The sequence below is a fragment of the Rhinopithecus bieti genome, unplaced genomic scaffold (genome assembly GCF_001698545.2).
Source record: "Rhinopithecus bieti isolate Rb0 unplaced genomic scaffold, ASM169854v2 scaffold_6776, whole genome shotgun sequence".
Classification (NCBI taxonomy): Eukaryota; Metazoa; Chordata; class Mammalia; order Primates; family Cercopithecidae; genus Rhinopithecus; species Rhinopithecus bieti.
In genome coordinates this window covers 1,374,825-1,389,743 of record NW_016805299.1, presented here as the reverse complement: position 1 = coordinate 1,389,743, position 14,919 = coordinate 1,374,825, and the positions used below count along the sequence as shown (strand labels likewise).

Below are 14,919 nucleotides of genomic sequence, written 5' to 3'. Positions count from 1 at the left end.
AAAAAAAAAAAAAAAAAAAAAAAAAAAAAAGAGAAGCCCCTAGATATCAATAATAACAAAATAACAACAACAGAAAAGCCCAAAGAGCACTCCCTAAATCAATAATGGTAAACAGCTTTTAACTTCCATTCCAGTGTTACCCCTCCGACAAGAGCTTCTAGGAATACCCTGATGGAAAGAACATCAGAGCAGTATCAGGCTCAGGAGGAACAAGTACGGTTATTGATTAGTGATGTCTGTCTTGGGCTCAGAAATGCGAGAGGTGGCAGAACTGCTGTCCTTGCCCTAAATTTATCACTATTTATAAACTCTAGAGCCTCTGCAGTCCTTCTGTTTTAACAGATCATTTTTTCATAGATATGATTATGACATACATACACATGTACATTTGAGAAGGCATCCTTTTTCACATTGAGATCTAGGTATAGAAATAAAATAACTCTTATCTTATTTTATTTTATTTTTTGAGACAGAGTCTCGCTCTTGTTGCCTAGGCTGGAATACAATGGCGCAATCTCAGCTCACTGCAAACTCCACCTCCCGGGTTCAGGCGATTCTCCTGCCTCAGGCTCTTGAGTAGCTGGGACTATAGGCACGTGCCACCACGCCCGGCTAATTTTTTGTATTTTTAGTAAAGACGGGGTTTCACCACGTTGGCCAGGCTGGTCTCCAACTCCTAACCTCAGGTGATTCGCCTGCCTCGGCCTCCCAAAGTGCTGGGATTACAGGCATCAGCCACCATGCCCAGCCTAAAATAACTCTTAAGTAAGTACTGTCTCCCTGCAAGGGTGACTATTAACCCAGGGGCTACCCAGCAGCACTGAGGAGACAGGACACCCCACCCTCTTACCTGGCCAAAGACAAAGCAGTATAGTGTCACACCCATGGCCCAAACATCCAAAGCCTGCAAGAAAAAGAGCTTAGTGTGAGGGCACAAGGGGCGGTCCAGCCTCCAATCCTCCAGCTTTCCTTTGGGGAACCATCTCTTGACTCTCAGCCCTTGGAGTTGGGGTGAGACCAATCCTGTCTCCTAGGCTCTGGGGCAGGCACAGGATCCAGGCCAGGCCAATGAGAGCACAACTACCCCCAGCCATAGTGAATGGCTCAAGCATGGCCACATGACCCACGTTGGGCCAATCAGAGCCAACCCCAGGGTTTTCACAGGAGCTATTCAGAACAAGGAATGCTCTTGCCACTGAGGTTGGCAAATGATAGAAAGTAACCTGGTCCCTGGGTGCCTGACCCACCTGTGGAGGAAACCAAATAAGAAAAACAACTGAAAGATGGAGAGAGATGGTTTCTGTCTGAGTCCCTGGATCTAGCCAAGCCTGACGCCTACCCCTCAGTATCATGATCCAGAGGCTTCACTGTGTAAGCCTATGTGCGTTGGATTTCTGCTGCTTACAACCCAAAAGACACTGACACAGGCAGAACTCTGTGGCTGAGGCAGGCCCAAGCTTACCTTCCCAGAGAAGATCTTGCGGGTCTCCGAGAGTGACTCGGGCGCCATGAAGGCAGGTGTGCCCACGGTGTTGGAGAGGAGCGCGTCACTGCCCTTGAACTCATTGCTCACACCGAAGTCAGCAATCTTGATGTGCCCATCTTCTCCGACCAGTAGGTTAGAAGGTTTGATGTCACGGTGGATGATCTTCTGGTAGTGTACTGGGGAGGCGTAGCCAGCAGGTGGGAGATAGGGGCAAGAAAACCCCGTGAGCACCTCTATGCGGCCACATGGCCTGGAGACACAGGCATGGCACCCTTTGGTGCCTTGTCTCCCACAGACCCAGGCCTTTTCCAACCTTCTGCTCCCCAAACCTGCCACACACGGACAGGCTGTAAAAGATGAGGGGGAAAGTGTCTTCAAGGAAGTCCCAACCCACCATCACCCCACCCCTTCCCAACAGTGACACATGAACACTGCCAACAGCAATTCGTAATTGCCTGTTATTTATTAAGTCACAAGTGACAGTGCATGGAAAGTTTTTGCTGGGCTTGGCTCACAGCCAGGAGTGAGAATGACAGCGAAACATAGTTTAATTTACCAACAGCCAATACTCAACTGATTTACCAAACCAACAATGACCTGAGCATGCCGATTTGAAATGTGAACTACACAGAACTGAGGGCTTGGCTAACTCCTCCTGGCTGGATATCAGTCGATAGTACAAGCCAGTTCTAAGGCCTGGAAGACCCAGCTGCCGTTTCTGGGGTGGTGATGATGATGAAGATGATTTCAGTAAAAGCAGCAGCAGCTCCCTCTGCAGAGCACCAAGTGAGGGGCCCAGCCCTGCGTTAGGTGTTTCACATTCACATTTTACATTTAATTAAACCTCATAATCATCCTATGTGACAGGCAGGGATAAGAGCTAACATGTTGGCCAGGCACGGTGGCTCACGCCTGTCATCCCAGCACTTTGGAAGGCCAAGGTGGGTGGATCACCTGAGGTCAGGAGTTCAAGACCAGCCTGGCCAACATGGTGAAACCCCCATCTCTACGAAAATACAAAATTAGCCGGGCATGGTGGCATGTGCCTGTAATCCCAGCTTCTTGGGAGGCTGAGGCACGAGAATCGCTTGAATCCAGGAGGTGGAGGTTGCAGTGAGCTGAGATCATGCCACTGCACTCCAGCCTGGGCGAGAGAGCAAGAATCTCAAAAAAAAAAAAAAAAAAAAAAAGACTAAGATGTTTAACAAGCAGAAGCAGAGAGGACGCCTGCCAATCAAACACTGATGTGTACTGGCCGATCTCGGCCCTGGCGAGAGATACGTTATCCCCATTTACAGATAAGGAAGCTCAGGTAACAGGAGGTGAACAGGACTCTGATCCCAGGGTCACTGGCAGAAATAAGAGACAAAAAATTTAAAAATAAAAAATAGAGCCCCAAACAGTGCCTGGTGCACATAGAAAGTGCTAAATGGTCACTACTGCTACTGCTCTTCATTTTGCTGAGTGGCAGGAAGAAGGGTTTTGGCTCACCTGGGCCGTGGCCCTAGAGTGGCTCTCTGCAGCTGGCCCTGATTCTGCATCTCACACAATTCTGTTTCCCACTATGATGGTTAATACTGAGTGTCAACTTGATTGGATTGAAGGATACAAAGTATTAATCCTGGGTGTGTCTATGAGGGTGATGCCAAAGGAGATTAACATTCGAGTCAGCGGGCTGGGGAAGGCTGGGGAAAGCAGACCCACAATCTAATCAGTTGCCAGTGAATATAAAGCAGGCAGAAAAACGTGAAAGGGGAGACTGGCCTAGCCTCCCAGCCTATGTCTCTTTCCCATGCTGGATGCTTCCTGCCCTCAAACATCGGACTGAAGTTCTTCAGTTTTGAGAGTTAGATGGGCTCTCCTTGCTCCTCGAGCTTGCAAGGTCCTTGTGATCGTGTTAAGTTAATACTTAATAAACTCCCCTTTTTATATATAAATATATCCTATTAATTCTGTTCCTCTAGAGAACCCCAATCCACCCGCCCACCTCCTTGTGCTCCAGGAAGAAAAGAGACACTTTCCAATTTGCACCCACGCTCGGAATGCTAACTACCCACTGGGTGAGAGCCCTCCCGCAGGCCCTGCTTACAGTACTCGATGCCTTTGATCAGATCCTGGAAGTAGAAACGGGCCTGGTCTTCAGAGAGCGGTTTAAGGGTGGGCACTTCCATCACGGGCCTGAAAGGTCGATACACACATGAAACACAAACCAGACCCGCCTGGCCCTTGCCCTCTCTCATGAGCAGAGCCCGGTGGCACCTCACTCAGCTATACAGCTCGAGAAGCTTCTCACATCACCCCTGCTGGGAGCTGGGACACTCACCCTTGGTTGACCAGTTCGAACACTGTAGGGAAGAAAAGGGAGTGAAACTGTTATATGGGAAACTGAACATCCCTCTCTCTCTCTCTGTCCTCCCCACCTCTCAACCACCTCCAGAAACACCGAGAAAGACAGAAACTAATATTAGAGCTGGGGAGAGGAACAGTCCACTGAACCAAGCTGGCCAAGGTCCTGCTTTGCTAAATTTCCATCAGAAGGCAAAGAACCAGGAATTTCTGACGTCCCCAGGCCCACAGTCTGGCTTGACTTCTAGTGCTCAAATTGGCCCAGGATCCACTGATCAAAGAAAACAAGGCAGGGGGTTGGGCATGGTGGCTCATACCAGTGTAATCCCAGCACTTTGGGAGGCCGAGGTGGGCGGATCACCTGAGGTCAGGAGCTCGAGACCAGCCTGGCCAACATGGCAAAACCCTATCTCTACTAAAAATACAAAAATTAGCTGGGTGTGGTGGCTGGTGCCTGTAATCCCAGCTACTTGGGAGGCTGAGGCACAAGAATCACTTGAACCTGGGCAGTGGAGGTTGCAGTAAGCTGCGATTGTGCCACTGCACTCCAGCCTGGGCAACAGAGCAAGACTCTGTCTCAAAAACAATTTTTTTTTTTTTTTTTTTTTTTTTTGGTTGAGAACAGAAGTCTTTTGCTCTGTCGCCCAGGCTGGGTGCGTGGCCGGATTTCTCAGCTCACTTGCAGCTCCGCCTCCCGGGGTGTTACGCCATTTCTCGCCTCCAGCCTCCCAAGTAACTGGGACTAAGGCGCCCGCCCAACCCTCGCCCGCCTAGTTTTTTTGTATTTTTTTTTTTTGTAGAGACGGTTTTTTTCACGTGTTTAGCCAGGAATGGTCCCTCGATCTCCTTGAACCCCGTTGAATCCGCCTTGTCTTCGGCCCTCCCAAAGTTGCTGGGATTACAGGCTTGAGCCACTGCACCCGGCCTCAAAAACAATTTTTTTTTAGATGAAATTTACATAACATAAAATTACCCATTTTAAAGTGTGTAATTGAGTGGCATTTAGTATATTCACAATGTTGGGCAAGCATCACAACTATCTAGTTCCAGAACATTCTCATCACCTCAAAAGAAAAACCTCATCCCCATTAGCAGTCACTCCCCATTCTTCCCTCCCTCAAGCCCCTGGCCACCACCAATCTGTTTCCTGTCTCTATAGATTTGCCTGTTCTGGACATTTCATATAAATAGAATTGTACACTATGTGGCCTTTTGTGCCTGGCTTCTTTCACTTAGCATCATTAGCACGTTTTTGAGGTTCATCCACACTGGTGCATGGATCAGTGCTTCATTCCTTTTAATGGCTGAATCATATTCCACTGTATGGATAGACCACATTTTCTTTGTCCATTCATCTGTTGAGGGGCATATGGACTGTTTCTACTTTTTGGCTATTGGGAAGTGCCGCAGTGAACATTCGTGTACAAGCATTTGTGTGGATATCTGTTTCGGTTCTTTTGGGTATATACTTAGGAGTGGAATTGCTGGATCACGTGGTATAGTTATTTAATTTGATTCTGCTATGACAAGCATAACTGGGAATACAAGGCTGTACTTTAGGAAGTAAAAAAAAAGAGCACAGTCGATTTCAAAATCCAGTGGAGAATGACTTTGGGGCTGCTTGTTGTTCTGGAATCATACACCCACGATGAGATGAGCATGTAATAGAAACCACAGGGGATACCCCATTTTCCATGATGTGATTATTATGCATTGCATGCTGGTATCAAAACATCTCATGTAACCTATAACTATATCCACCTACAATGTACCCACAAAAATTTTAAAAAACTGTTTTTTTTTTTGAAATGAAGTCTTGCTCTGTTGCCCAGGCTAGAGTGCAGTGGCACCATCTTGGCTCACTGCAACCTCTGCCTCCCGGGTTCAAGCAATTCTCCTGCCTCAGCCTCCCGAGTAGCTGGGACTACAGGCACTTGCCACCATGCCCAGCTAATTTTTTGTATTTTTAGTGAAGATGGGGTTTCACCATATTGGTCAGGCTGGTCTCGAACTTCTGACCTCAGGTGATCCGCCCACCTCAGCCTCCCTAAGTGCTGGGATTACAGGCAAAAACATTTTTTTTTAATGAAACCAAAGGGTTGTTTCAAAGCTGTCCAAGGGCTGAGGTGGCTAAGGGGAACAGGGAAGCTACTCAGACAAAAAGAAGGCTTAAAGGTTCTGATCAGGCCAGGCACGGTGGCTCAAGCCTGTAATCCCAGCACTTTGGGAGGCCGAGACGGGAGGATCACAAGGTCAAGAGATCGAGACCATCCTGGCTAACACAGTGAAACCCTGTCTCTACTAAAAAAAAAAAAAATACAAAAAACTAGCCAGGCGAGGTGGTGGGTGCCTGTAGTCCCAGCTACTTGGGAGGCTGAAACAGGAGAATGGCGTGAACCCAGGAGGCGGAGCTTGCAGTGAGCCCAGATCGCGCCACTGCACTCCAGCCTGGGCGACAGAGCGAGACTCCTTCTCAAAAAAAAAAAAGGTTCTGATCAGGAAAAGAACTGAACTCTCCCAGGCCTTCCCCGTCTTCAGTTTCGTCAACCAGCGTGAGTTAGGGCAGATTTGCTGTTGCTTCAGGCTATAGTTAAAAGCAAAGGCAATGCTGCTAAGGTGCAGCTTCTACAGACAACCCAACGCTGGCCCCCTCAGCTCTGGCCTTTCCTGCCTTGGTTATTTAAGTCTTAACTTGCAAGCTTCATGAATTTCGGCACCATCCTCCCACCCACCCAAGCACCATAAATCCGGTGGCATGAGGGAGGGTGGCCTGTTGAAACAGGTCTATTTTCAGTCGCTGACAGTTCAACCACTTTTGGGGCTGAGCAGTGGGTGGGAATTTTTTAACCTCTAGAAATAGAGATGGAGTTTTCTACCTTTTTTTTTTTTTTTTTTTGAGACAAAGTCTTGCTCTGTCACCCAGACTGGAGTGCAATGGCACAGTCTCGGCGCGTTGCAACCTCCGCTTCCCAGGTTGAAGTGATTCTCCTGCTTCACCCTCCCAAGTAGCTGGGATTACAGGCATGTGCCACCACATCTGGCTAATTTTGTATTTTTAGCAGAAACAGGGTTTCACCATGTTGGTTAGGTTGGTCTCGAACTCCTGACCTAAGGTGATCCACCTACCTCGGCCTCCCAAAGTGCTGAGATTACAGGCATGAGCCACCATACCCAGCCCCCTCCCCAACCTTTTTTGTTTTTTGTTTTTTTATTGAGACAGGGTCTTGCTGTGTCGTCCAGGCTGGAGTGCAGTGGCACAATCGTAGCTCACTGCAGCCTCAAACTCCTGGGCTCAAGCAATCCTCCCACCTCAGCCTCCCAAGTGCTGAGGTTACAGGCATGAGCCACCGCACCTGGACTGAGTTTTCTGCCCTTGGCATGTCAGGCCTGTAGCTGCAGACCCTTCCTGATACCTACTACCTGGCCTCATGCACTGCCCTGTCTGTCTCAGGCTCACACAGCTATGACTGGAAAGTAAAATATAACCGTGTCAGGATTTTCGAAACCACTGGAATCACATACCCTAAATTAGCATGGCTCCTTTCTGCAACTGCCACCTCGAGGAGTGAAAAACTGTCCCTGCAGCTGCCCAGCTCAAGTAAATCAGGAAACTGTTCCTTGAGGCTTGGGCCATGCTCTTTTATACTCATTCCACCCCTCAGCTCAAACCCCCCAATGGCTTCCATCACCCTCAGAGTCAAAGTCAATTTTATTTTATTTTATTTTATTTTTTTTTGAGACAGTCCCACTTCATTGCCCAGGCTGGAATGCAGTGGCGCCATCTTGGCTCACTGCAACCTCCGCCTCCCAGGTTCAAGTGATTATAGGTGCACACCCCATGCCCAGCTAATTTTGTATTTTTAGTAGAGACGGGGTTTCGCTATGCTGCCCAGGCTGGTCTCAAACTCCTGAGCTCAGGTAATCCACCTGCCTCGGACTCCCAAAGTGCTGGGATTACAGGGGTGAGCTACTGTGTCCGATCCAAGTTCTTTACAATGTTGTAAAACACCTTCTGCCACCTGGTCCCTACTGTTCTGCCCAAATGTCACCTTGGTGAGACATTCCTTGGGGAGCCACTGTATTTCTCCATCCCCCAACCCAAAACTCGCGGCCCCTCGTGCCCTGCTTGGGTTTTTGTTTTGTTACGGTGTTGTCACTTTCGAAACCCATGCATCACACTCAGGCGCGCTCCCCAAGGACGGGGGGTTTTGAATGTTGTCCCTGATGAACCTAGAGCAGGGTCTGACAAACTGTAACATGTGTTGAATGAACAAAGGCACGCCTCAGAAACAGCTCAAAGCCATTCTGACCTGGATCTGGGGTCCCAAGTGAGAGAATTATGCTAAGAATGCCATCCTGGACCAAAATGACTTTTGACATATTGTGATTTCTGTTGTATCTCCCCAAACTTCATTTATTTGCCTACTATGTTTATAATCTGGCCATACCTATATGCCACATAAATTATTTATTTAATGTTTTTCTTTAAATTGACTCAGTTTTTAATTTTTTAGCCTTGTGCTAGATGATAATACCCATGAAATCATGAGTTTGGGGTGCTGGTGATAGTTTTTCCTATACAATGTTAAACTAAATCTAGAATTGTTTTTCTACCTTTTTTCTATGTACCACCTAGAACAGTGCCCACCATATAGGAGGTGGTCAATACATACATGCTTTGGGAGGCCAGTGCAGGAGGATCTCCTGAGCCCAGGCATTTGAGGCCAGGTTGGACAACATAATGAGACTTTGTCTCTACAAAAATTTTAACAATTAGCTGGGTATGGTGGCTCATGCCTGTAATCCAGCTGCTCAGGAGGCTGAGGTGGGAGGATCGCTTGAGCCTGGGAGATCAAGGCTGTAGTGAGCTGTGATCACACCACTGAACTGTAAGCCTGGGCAACAGAGCAAGACCCTGACTCAAAAAAATAAATACATGCAAATGAATGAATAGGAGATACAGATAAAGTTCCAGCAAGAACTCCCTTCCACCTCCTGATCCCAACCAGGAGTATGGCCTCCAGTGGGGCCAGCTGGACCAGGGAAGCGAAAGCTGTCTTTGGTGGAAGGTGCCAGGGCACAGGCTGCCTCAAGAGGACCCCTGGGCATTGGCAGGTGTGGTGCCTCGGTGAGAGTGGCAGAAGAAAAGGGTTTCCTTACCCATGTACAGATGGTCCTCGTTGGGGTCATCCAGGACCTTGGCACAGACACACGGAACAGGCAGGAGACCGACAGCGGGGGAGAAAGAGAGAGAATAGATATGAGCAGGGAGGAGAAGCATCCGCGTGGCTGCGTTTGCCAACAGGAGGGCTGCACCTGGCAGTGTGTTTCCCAGTTAAGATGAAGGGCACAGGGAAAACCCCCAGAGTGTAAGATCCTAATGGCTATTCGGAAAATAAATGCCTCTGTCTGATCCTCAAGGATGTGAACACTCAGAAAGGAGGTTGCAAAAGGGAGGGGCCAAAATACCCCACCGGTAATATCTCATGCTTGAGTAAGAGTCCAACCCGTCTCTGGCCAGGCGCAGTGACTCACGCCTGAAATCCCAGCACTTTGGAAGGCCGAGGCGGGTGGATCACCTGAGGTCAGGAGTTCGATACCAGCCTGACCAACATGGAGAAACCTCATCTCTACTAAAAATACAAAATTAGCTGGGTGTGGTGGCACATGCCTGTAATCCAGCTACTCAGGAGGCTGAGGCAGGAGAATCGCTTGAACCCGGGAGGCAGAGGTTGCAGTGAGCCAAGATTGCGCCATTATACTCCAGCCTGGGCGACAGAGCAAGACTCTGTCTCAAAAGAACAAAAAAAAAGAATCCAATCCATCTCCTAGGAGGCAGCGGTGTTCAGGGTGAAAATTCAAATCCTATCTGGGTTCAAGTGACTCCATGAAGCCTCCCCATTGCCCCTCCCCCCACAGGAAATGATGTCTCCCTGCTCAGAACAGCCATAGCACTTTCTCTCTCTCCAAAAGGCAGGCAGCAGGCTACATTCACCTTGGTTTCCTCGGTGGCGTCCTGTACAGGGCACGGCATACAGAAGGTGCCCAGGGAACATCTGATGAATGAACAAACAGATGGGCTGGCAAAGAGTCTTGTTGGGTGAAAAGGCCAAATGCCATAGGGCAGTGGAGAGAAAAGACGCCCTGCCAGGACCCAGGGCCCTTCGCTAACCAAATGCCCTTGGGCTTCCTCGAAAACGGCCAACTCCAGCACCAGTGAGTCGAGATTGTGTGACCGGTGGTGATGGCCTGCAACTGCCATCTCTCTTCTTTGGGAAGAAACAAATGCAGCCTCCCTGGCTAGATTAGTCCCCCTGATTATTCCCCCATCACGTCCGCTTTCTCCAGCCACCCAAGATCAATAACACAACAGGTCCCAGGAAAGGGAGGCACCCTCGGCAGAGCCTGGGCAAGCAGCCTGAAGCCCTGAGCCATGCCCTGTGGGGAAGGCACACCCAGGACCTTGTCCACCTAGAGTTCTGCACCCGATGAGTCCCAGGCAAGGTGGTAGCTAGCCCTCACATCTCCTGAAGGCACTGTGTGCTGCCCCAAACGGAGGCTTCCAGCCCTTTCCACATGCAGCTCCCTGCCCTGCAGTGCCTTTCCGTGACTTCTCATCCAGGGAACCACCATGGCCATCTCAAACATCACTTCCTCTAAGAGGCCTCTCCCAGCTTCTCCCAGTGAGCTGGCTGCCCCACTCTGTACTCCCATGGCACTCTGAACATCCAGCACAGTGACAAATCCTTGTCATCTAGACCAGAGGTGCTCCAGACATGATCTGGAGACTTCTGCAGATCCCCAAGATGCTTTCAGGGAGTTTACAAGGTTCACTATTTTCACTTTAAAACGAACACAATATTTGCCTTTTTGACTCTCATTCTCCACTAGTCTACAGGGTTTTCCAGAAACCTGATGATATGTGATGTCACAACACATTGAATGCAAAAGCAGATATGAGAATCCAAATGTCTCCTATCAAGCCAAACAGTAACCCAAAAAAGGGAAAATGAAAACGAAGCCACTCTTCTACTTTTATTTTCATAAAATGCATTACTTGGCCGGGCGCGGTGGTTCACGCCTGTACTCCCAGCACTTTGGGAGGCCGAGGCAGGCGGATCATGAGTTCTGGAGATCGAGAGCATCCTGGCTAACACGGTGAAACCCCATCTCTACTAAAAATACAAAATAATTAGCCAGGCGTGGTGGCACGCACCTGCAGTCCCAGCTACTTGGGAGGCTGACGCAGGAGAATCGCTTGAATCCAGGAGGCAGAGATTGCAGTGAGCTGAGATTGTGACACTGCACTCCAGCCTAGGCAACAGAGCAAGGCTCTGTCTCAAAAAAAAAGTATTACTCGTGTTAACACATAATAAGCGTATTGTTCTCTTTTTGTTTCTTTTCTTTTTTAGAAACAGGGTCTCACTGTGTCTCCTAGGCTAGAGTGCAGTGGCGCAATCATGGCTCACTGCAGCCTCGAACTCCTGGGCTGGTGATGTCGCCCACCTCGGCCTTCAGAATAGCTGGGACCAAAGGTGTGCACCACCATACCCGGCTAATTTTTTTAACTTTTTGTAGAGATGAGGTTTTGTCATGTGGCTCAGGCTGGTCTCAAATTGCTGGCCTCAGGCGATTCTCCCACCTCAGCCTCCCAAAGTGCTGGAATTATAGGCATGAGCCATCGTGCCCAGCCTGTTGTTTTTAAATAATTCATAGTTTAAATTTTCTCAGTTTTAAATTATAATGTGGTAGATATTACTAAATATAACTCATATAAGTGGAAGTGCTTTTGAGTCTTCAAAAAAATTGTTTTTTTTTTTGAGGCAGAGTTTCACTCTTGTCGTCCAGGCTGGGGTGCAGTGGCACGATCTCAGCTCACTGCAACCTCTGCCTCCCAGGTTCAAGCAATTCTCCTGCCTCAGCCTCCCGAAATGGCTGGGATTACAGGTACCCGCCACTACACCCAGCTAATTTTTTTGTATTTTTAATTGAGTACAAAGGCATCCTGAGACCAAAAAGTATGAGAACTGCTGATCTAGAGCAGGGACTGGCAAACTACGGCATGTGGGCCGAATTCAGCCCTCTGCCTGGTTTGTTTGTTTGTTTGCTTTGTATTTTTAGCAGAGACGGGGTTTCACCATGTTGGCCAGGCTGGTCTCAAACTCCTGATCTCAAGTGATCTGCCCACCTCGGCCTCCCAGAGTGCTGTGATTACAAGCATGAGCCACTGCGCCTGGACTTGTTGTTGTAAATAAAGTTTTACTGGAACACAGTCATGCCATGTGTTTCCATCATGTGTGTGGCTGCTTTTGCGCTACAACTACCCATATGTGTAAGTAGAAAGAGAACCAGCTTCAAAGAGACAGAAATGGGTGAAGGGATCCCTCTGAGCCTCAATTCCTTTGTCTGTAAAATGAGAGCAATAAATATCTGACACAAAAACAAAGCAGGCAAAAGACAGAAGGGAAAAAATAGTTAATGTGAGTAATAAATAGTCTTAGGGAGCAGTAAATACAACTCAGCCCTGCAGTGAGTGGTCTGGTGTGACTTGGCTCTCCCTGGAAACCAGCAGCGGGGTGTTTGGGTATTAACAAAGCCAGGGCCTCCCTCCCTCCTCGGCGCCTCCACCCTTACCTCCACCAGCTTCACCACATTGGGGTGGTCCAGCTTCTTGAGGATGGCGATTTCCTGGTACACCTGCTCAATGGGGCCCCTGGGCTGGATGCAACCTCCAGGAGCTGGCCGGGTGCCTCGGGGTGGGGGGCGACCTGAAGGAAACAAAAACAGACCCAGGGTCAGGGCAAAGAGACCTTCGTCCACAGAGGGCAGCTGCAGGTGGGATGCCAAAAGGGGGAGGGTCTCTGCAGGGCTGGGGTGGCTGCTGCCACCAGGGGCTTTAACTAGCCCTCTCCTCCTCTGTCTGCTCTGCTGCTGGAAGTGAGTGAGGGCGGAGCCCTCGGCCGTCCTGTGAATTCCCTCCTTCCTGTCACATCCCCAGTCCATGCCCCAGTCCACAGTGAAAGGCAGGAGTGCTGAGGCAACTGCAGTCTAGTTCAGCAATCTCAACACCCAGGGTGGATCAATCACTTCCCCTCTCTGGGCTCAGTTTTTATAGTTCACAAAATGGACATAAACATTAACTCTTACTCCTTAACTCATAGCACAGATGGCCGGCTGGGCGCTGTGGCTCACGCCTGTAATCCCAGCACTTTGGAAGGCTGAGGTCGGGGGATGGCTTGAGCCCAGGAGTTCAAGACCAGCCTGGGCAACAAGGAGAAACCCCAACTCTACAAAAATCACAAAAAATTGGCCAGGTATGGTGGCACGTGCCTGTGGTCGCAGCTACTCAAGAGGCTGGGGTGGGAGGATCACCTGAGCCCAGGAAGGTCAAGCCTGTAGTGAGCTGTGATCATGCCACTGCACTCAGCCTGGGTGACAGACCGAGACCCTATCTAAAAAAAAAAAAAAAAAAAAAAAAAAAACTAAAAAAAACAAGGCAAAAAAAAACCCGGGGAAAAAAAAAAAGAAAACTACGGAAAAAAAAAACAACTGCAATAGCACAGACGTAAAATGAAGCCAGGGAGAAGAAAAGAAGCAAGCATCAGGAGAGAAAAACAAAAGGCTATACAGAAGGGAGAGGCACTCAGGCCACTGCTTGATCCTGCAGTAAATAATAGGCAGTCACAAGGATGTACAGGACCACAGCGAAAACCCTCACGATGGCACACATCCCATGTACGTAAGGCTCTAAATGTGACTAACAGAATAGAACAGGGATGTGATCAGCCTTGGAAAAGGAAAGGCAAAAGTACAGGTGTCAGAGGGAGGATGTGAAAGGAGGAAAGCTGAGTTCAAAGGAAAAGGGAGGCGTGGGGAGATGGGAGACACGCGCCATACAGCTGGAAAGAGGGGGAAGTGGTGGGTGTGTGTCCACAGAGGAGCGGACCATCAGGAGAGCGTTCCACTGCCTGCTGGGGAAAGGGAGGTGCTATGGTCAGGATGTTTGTGCTCCTCCAAAATTCATATGTCAAAACCTAATCCCCAGTGTGATGGTATTAGGAGACGGGACCTCTGGGAGGAGAGTAGGTCACGAGGGTAGAGCTCTCATGAATGAGATTAGTGCTATTATAAAAGAGACCCCAGGCCGGGTGCTGTGGCTCAGGCCTGTAATCCCAGCACTTTGGGAGGCCGAGGCGGGCGGATCATGAGATCAGGAAATCGAGACCAGCCTGGCCAACATGGTGAAACCCCGTGTCTACTAAAAATACAAAAATTATCCAGGCGTGGTGGTGCCCGCCTGTAGTCCCACCTACTTGGGAGGCTGAGGCAGGAGAACCACTTGAACCCAGGAGGCGGAGGTTGCAGTGAGCCGAGATTGTGCCACTGCACTCCAGCCTGGTGACAGAGCTAGACTCCACGACTCCATCTCAAACAAAACAAAACAAAACAAAAGACCCCAAAGAGCTGTCTAGCTTCTCTGCCATGTAAGGATGCAGTAAGGCACTACCTACGTTTGTTTGTTTTGAGAAAGGGTCTGTCTACCAGGCTGGAGTGCAGTGGCGCAATCAAGAATCACTGCAGCCTCAAACTCCCAGGCTCAAGTGATCCTCCTGCCTCAGCCTCCTGAGTAGCTAGGACTACACGTGCACACCACCGTGTCCAGCTAATTTTTAAATTTTTGGTAGAGACAGGGGTCTCACTACATTGCCCACACTGGTCTCAAACTCCTGGGCTCAAGCGATTTGCCAACCATGGCCTCCCAAAGTGTGGCGCGAGCCACTGCACCCGGCCTGAGATGGTGCTAACTATGAACCAGCCTCCAGAAGTGTGAGAAATAAATGTCTGTTGGTTAAGCCACCCAGTCTCTGGTACATTGTTACAGGACACCATTTGTTGTTTTAAGACAGGAGGTAAGAAGGAGTGTTTAAGCAAGCGAAATCCTCTACTGTCACCAGAAGTAGTCAGAAGCAGATGTCAAAAATTGATAACAGTGACGTGAGGATCATGACCTGGTGCAGCGTTTGGATAAGCAGGATAAACCAGGGTCCTACTGTTAGGATGGGGTTTGTTTGTTCTTTTTTTTTTTG

General features: G+C 49.0%; 1 protein-coding gene across 5 annotated transcripts in view; it reads right to left on the bottom strand.

The window, feature by feature from the left end:
- CAMKK2 (calcium/calmodulin dependent protein kinase kinase 2) overlaps positions 1 to 14,919 on the bottom strand; it is a 56,341-nt gene that overhangs the window by 14,034 nt on the left and 27,388 nt on the right. For all 5 annotated transcript variants that reach the window (XM_017872090.1, XM_017872093.1, XM_017872092.1 and 2 more), the window contains exons 6-11: positions 12,467 to 12,600; positions 8,993 to 9,029; positions 3,810 to 3,831; positions 3,576 to 3,664; positions 1,463 to 1,662; positions 851 to 904 (exon numbers count right to left, since the gene is read on the bottom strand). In XM_017872090.1, coding sequence (XP_017727579.1) covers positions 851 to 904; positions 1,463 to 1,662; positions 3,576 to 3,664; positions 3,810 to 3,831; positions 8,993 to 9,029; positions 12,467 to 12,600 — 536 coding nt within the window. The remainder of the gene's footprint in view (positions 1 to 850; positions 905 to 1,462; positions 1,663 to 3,575; positions 3,665 to 3,809; positions 3,832 to 8,992; positions 9,030 to 12,466; positions 12,601 to 14,919) is intronic.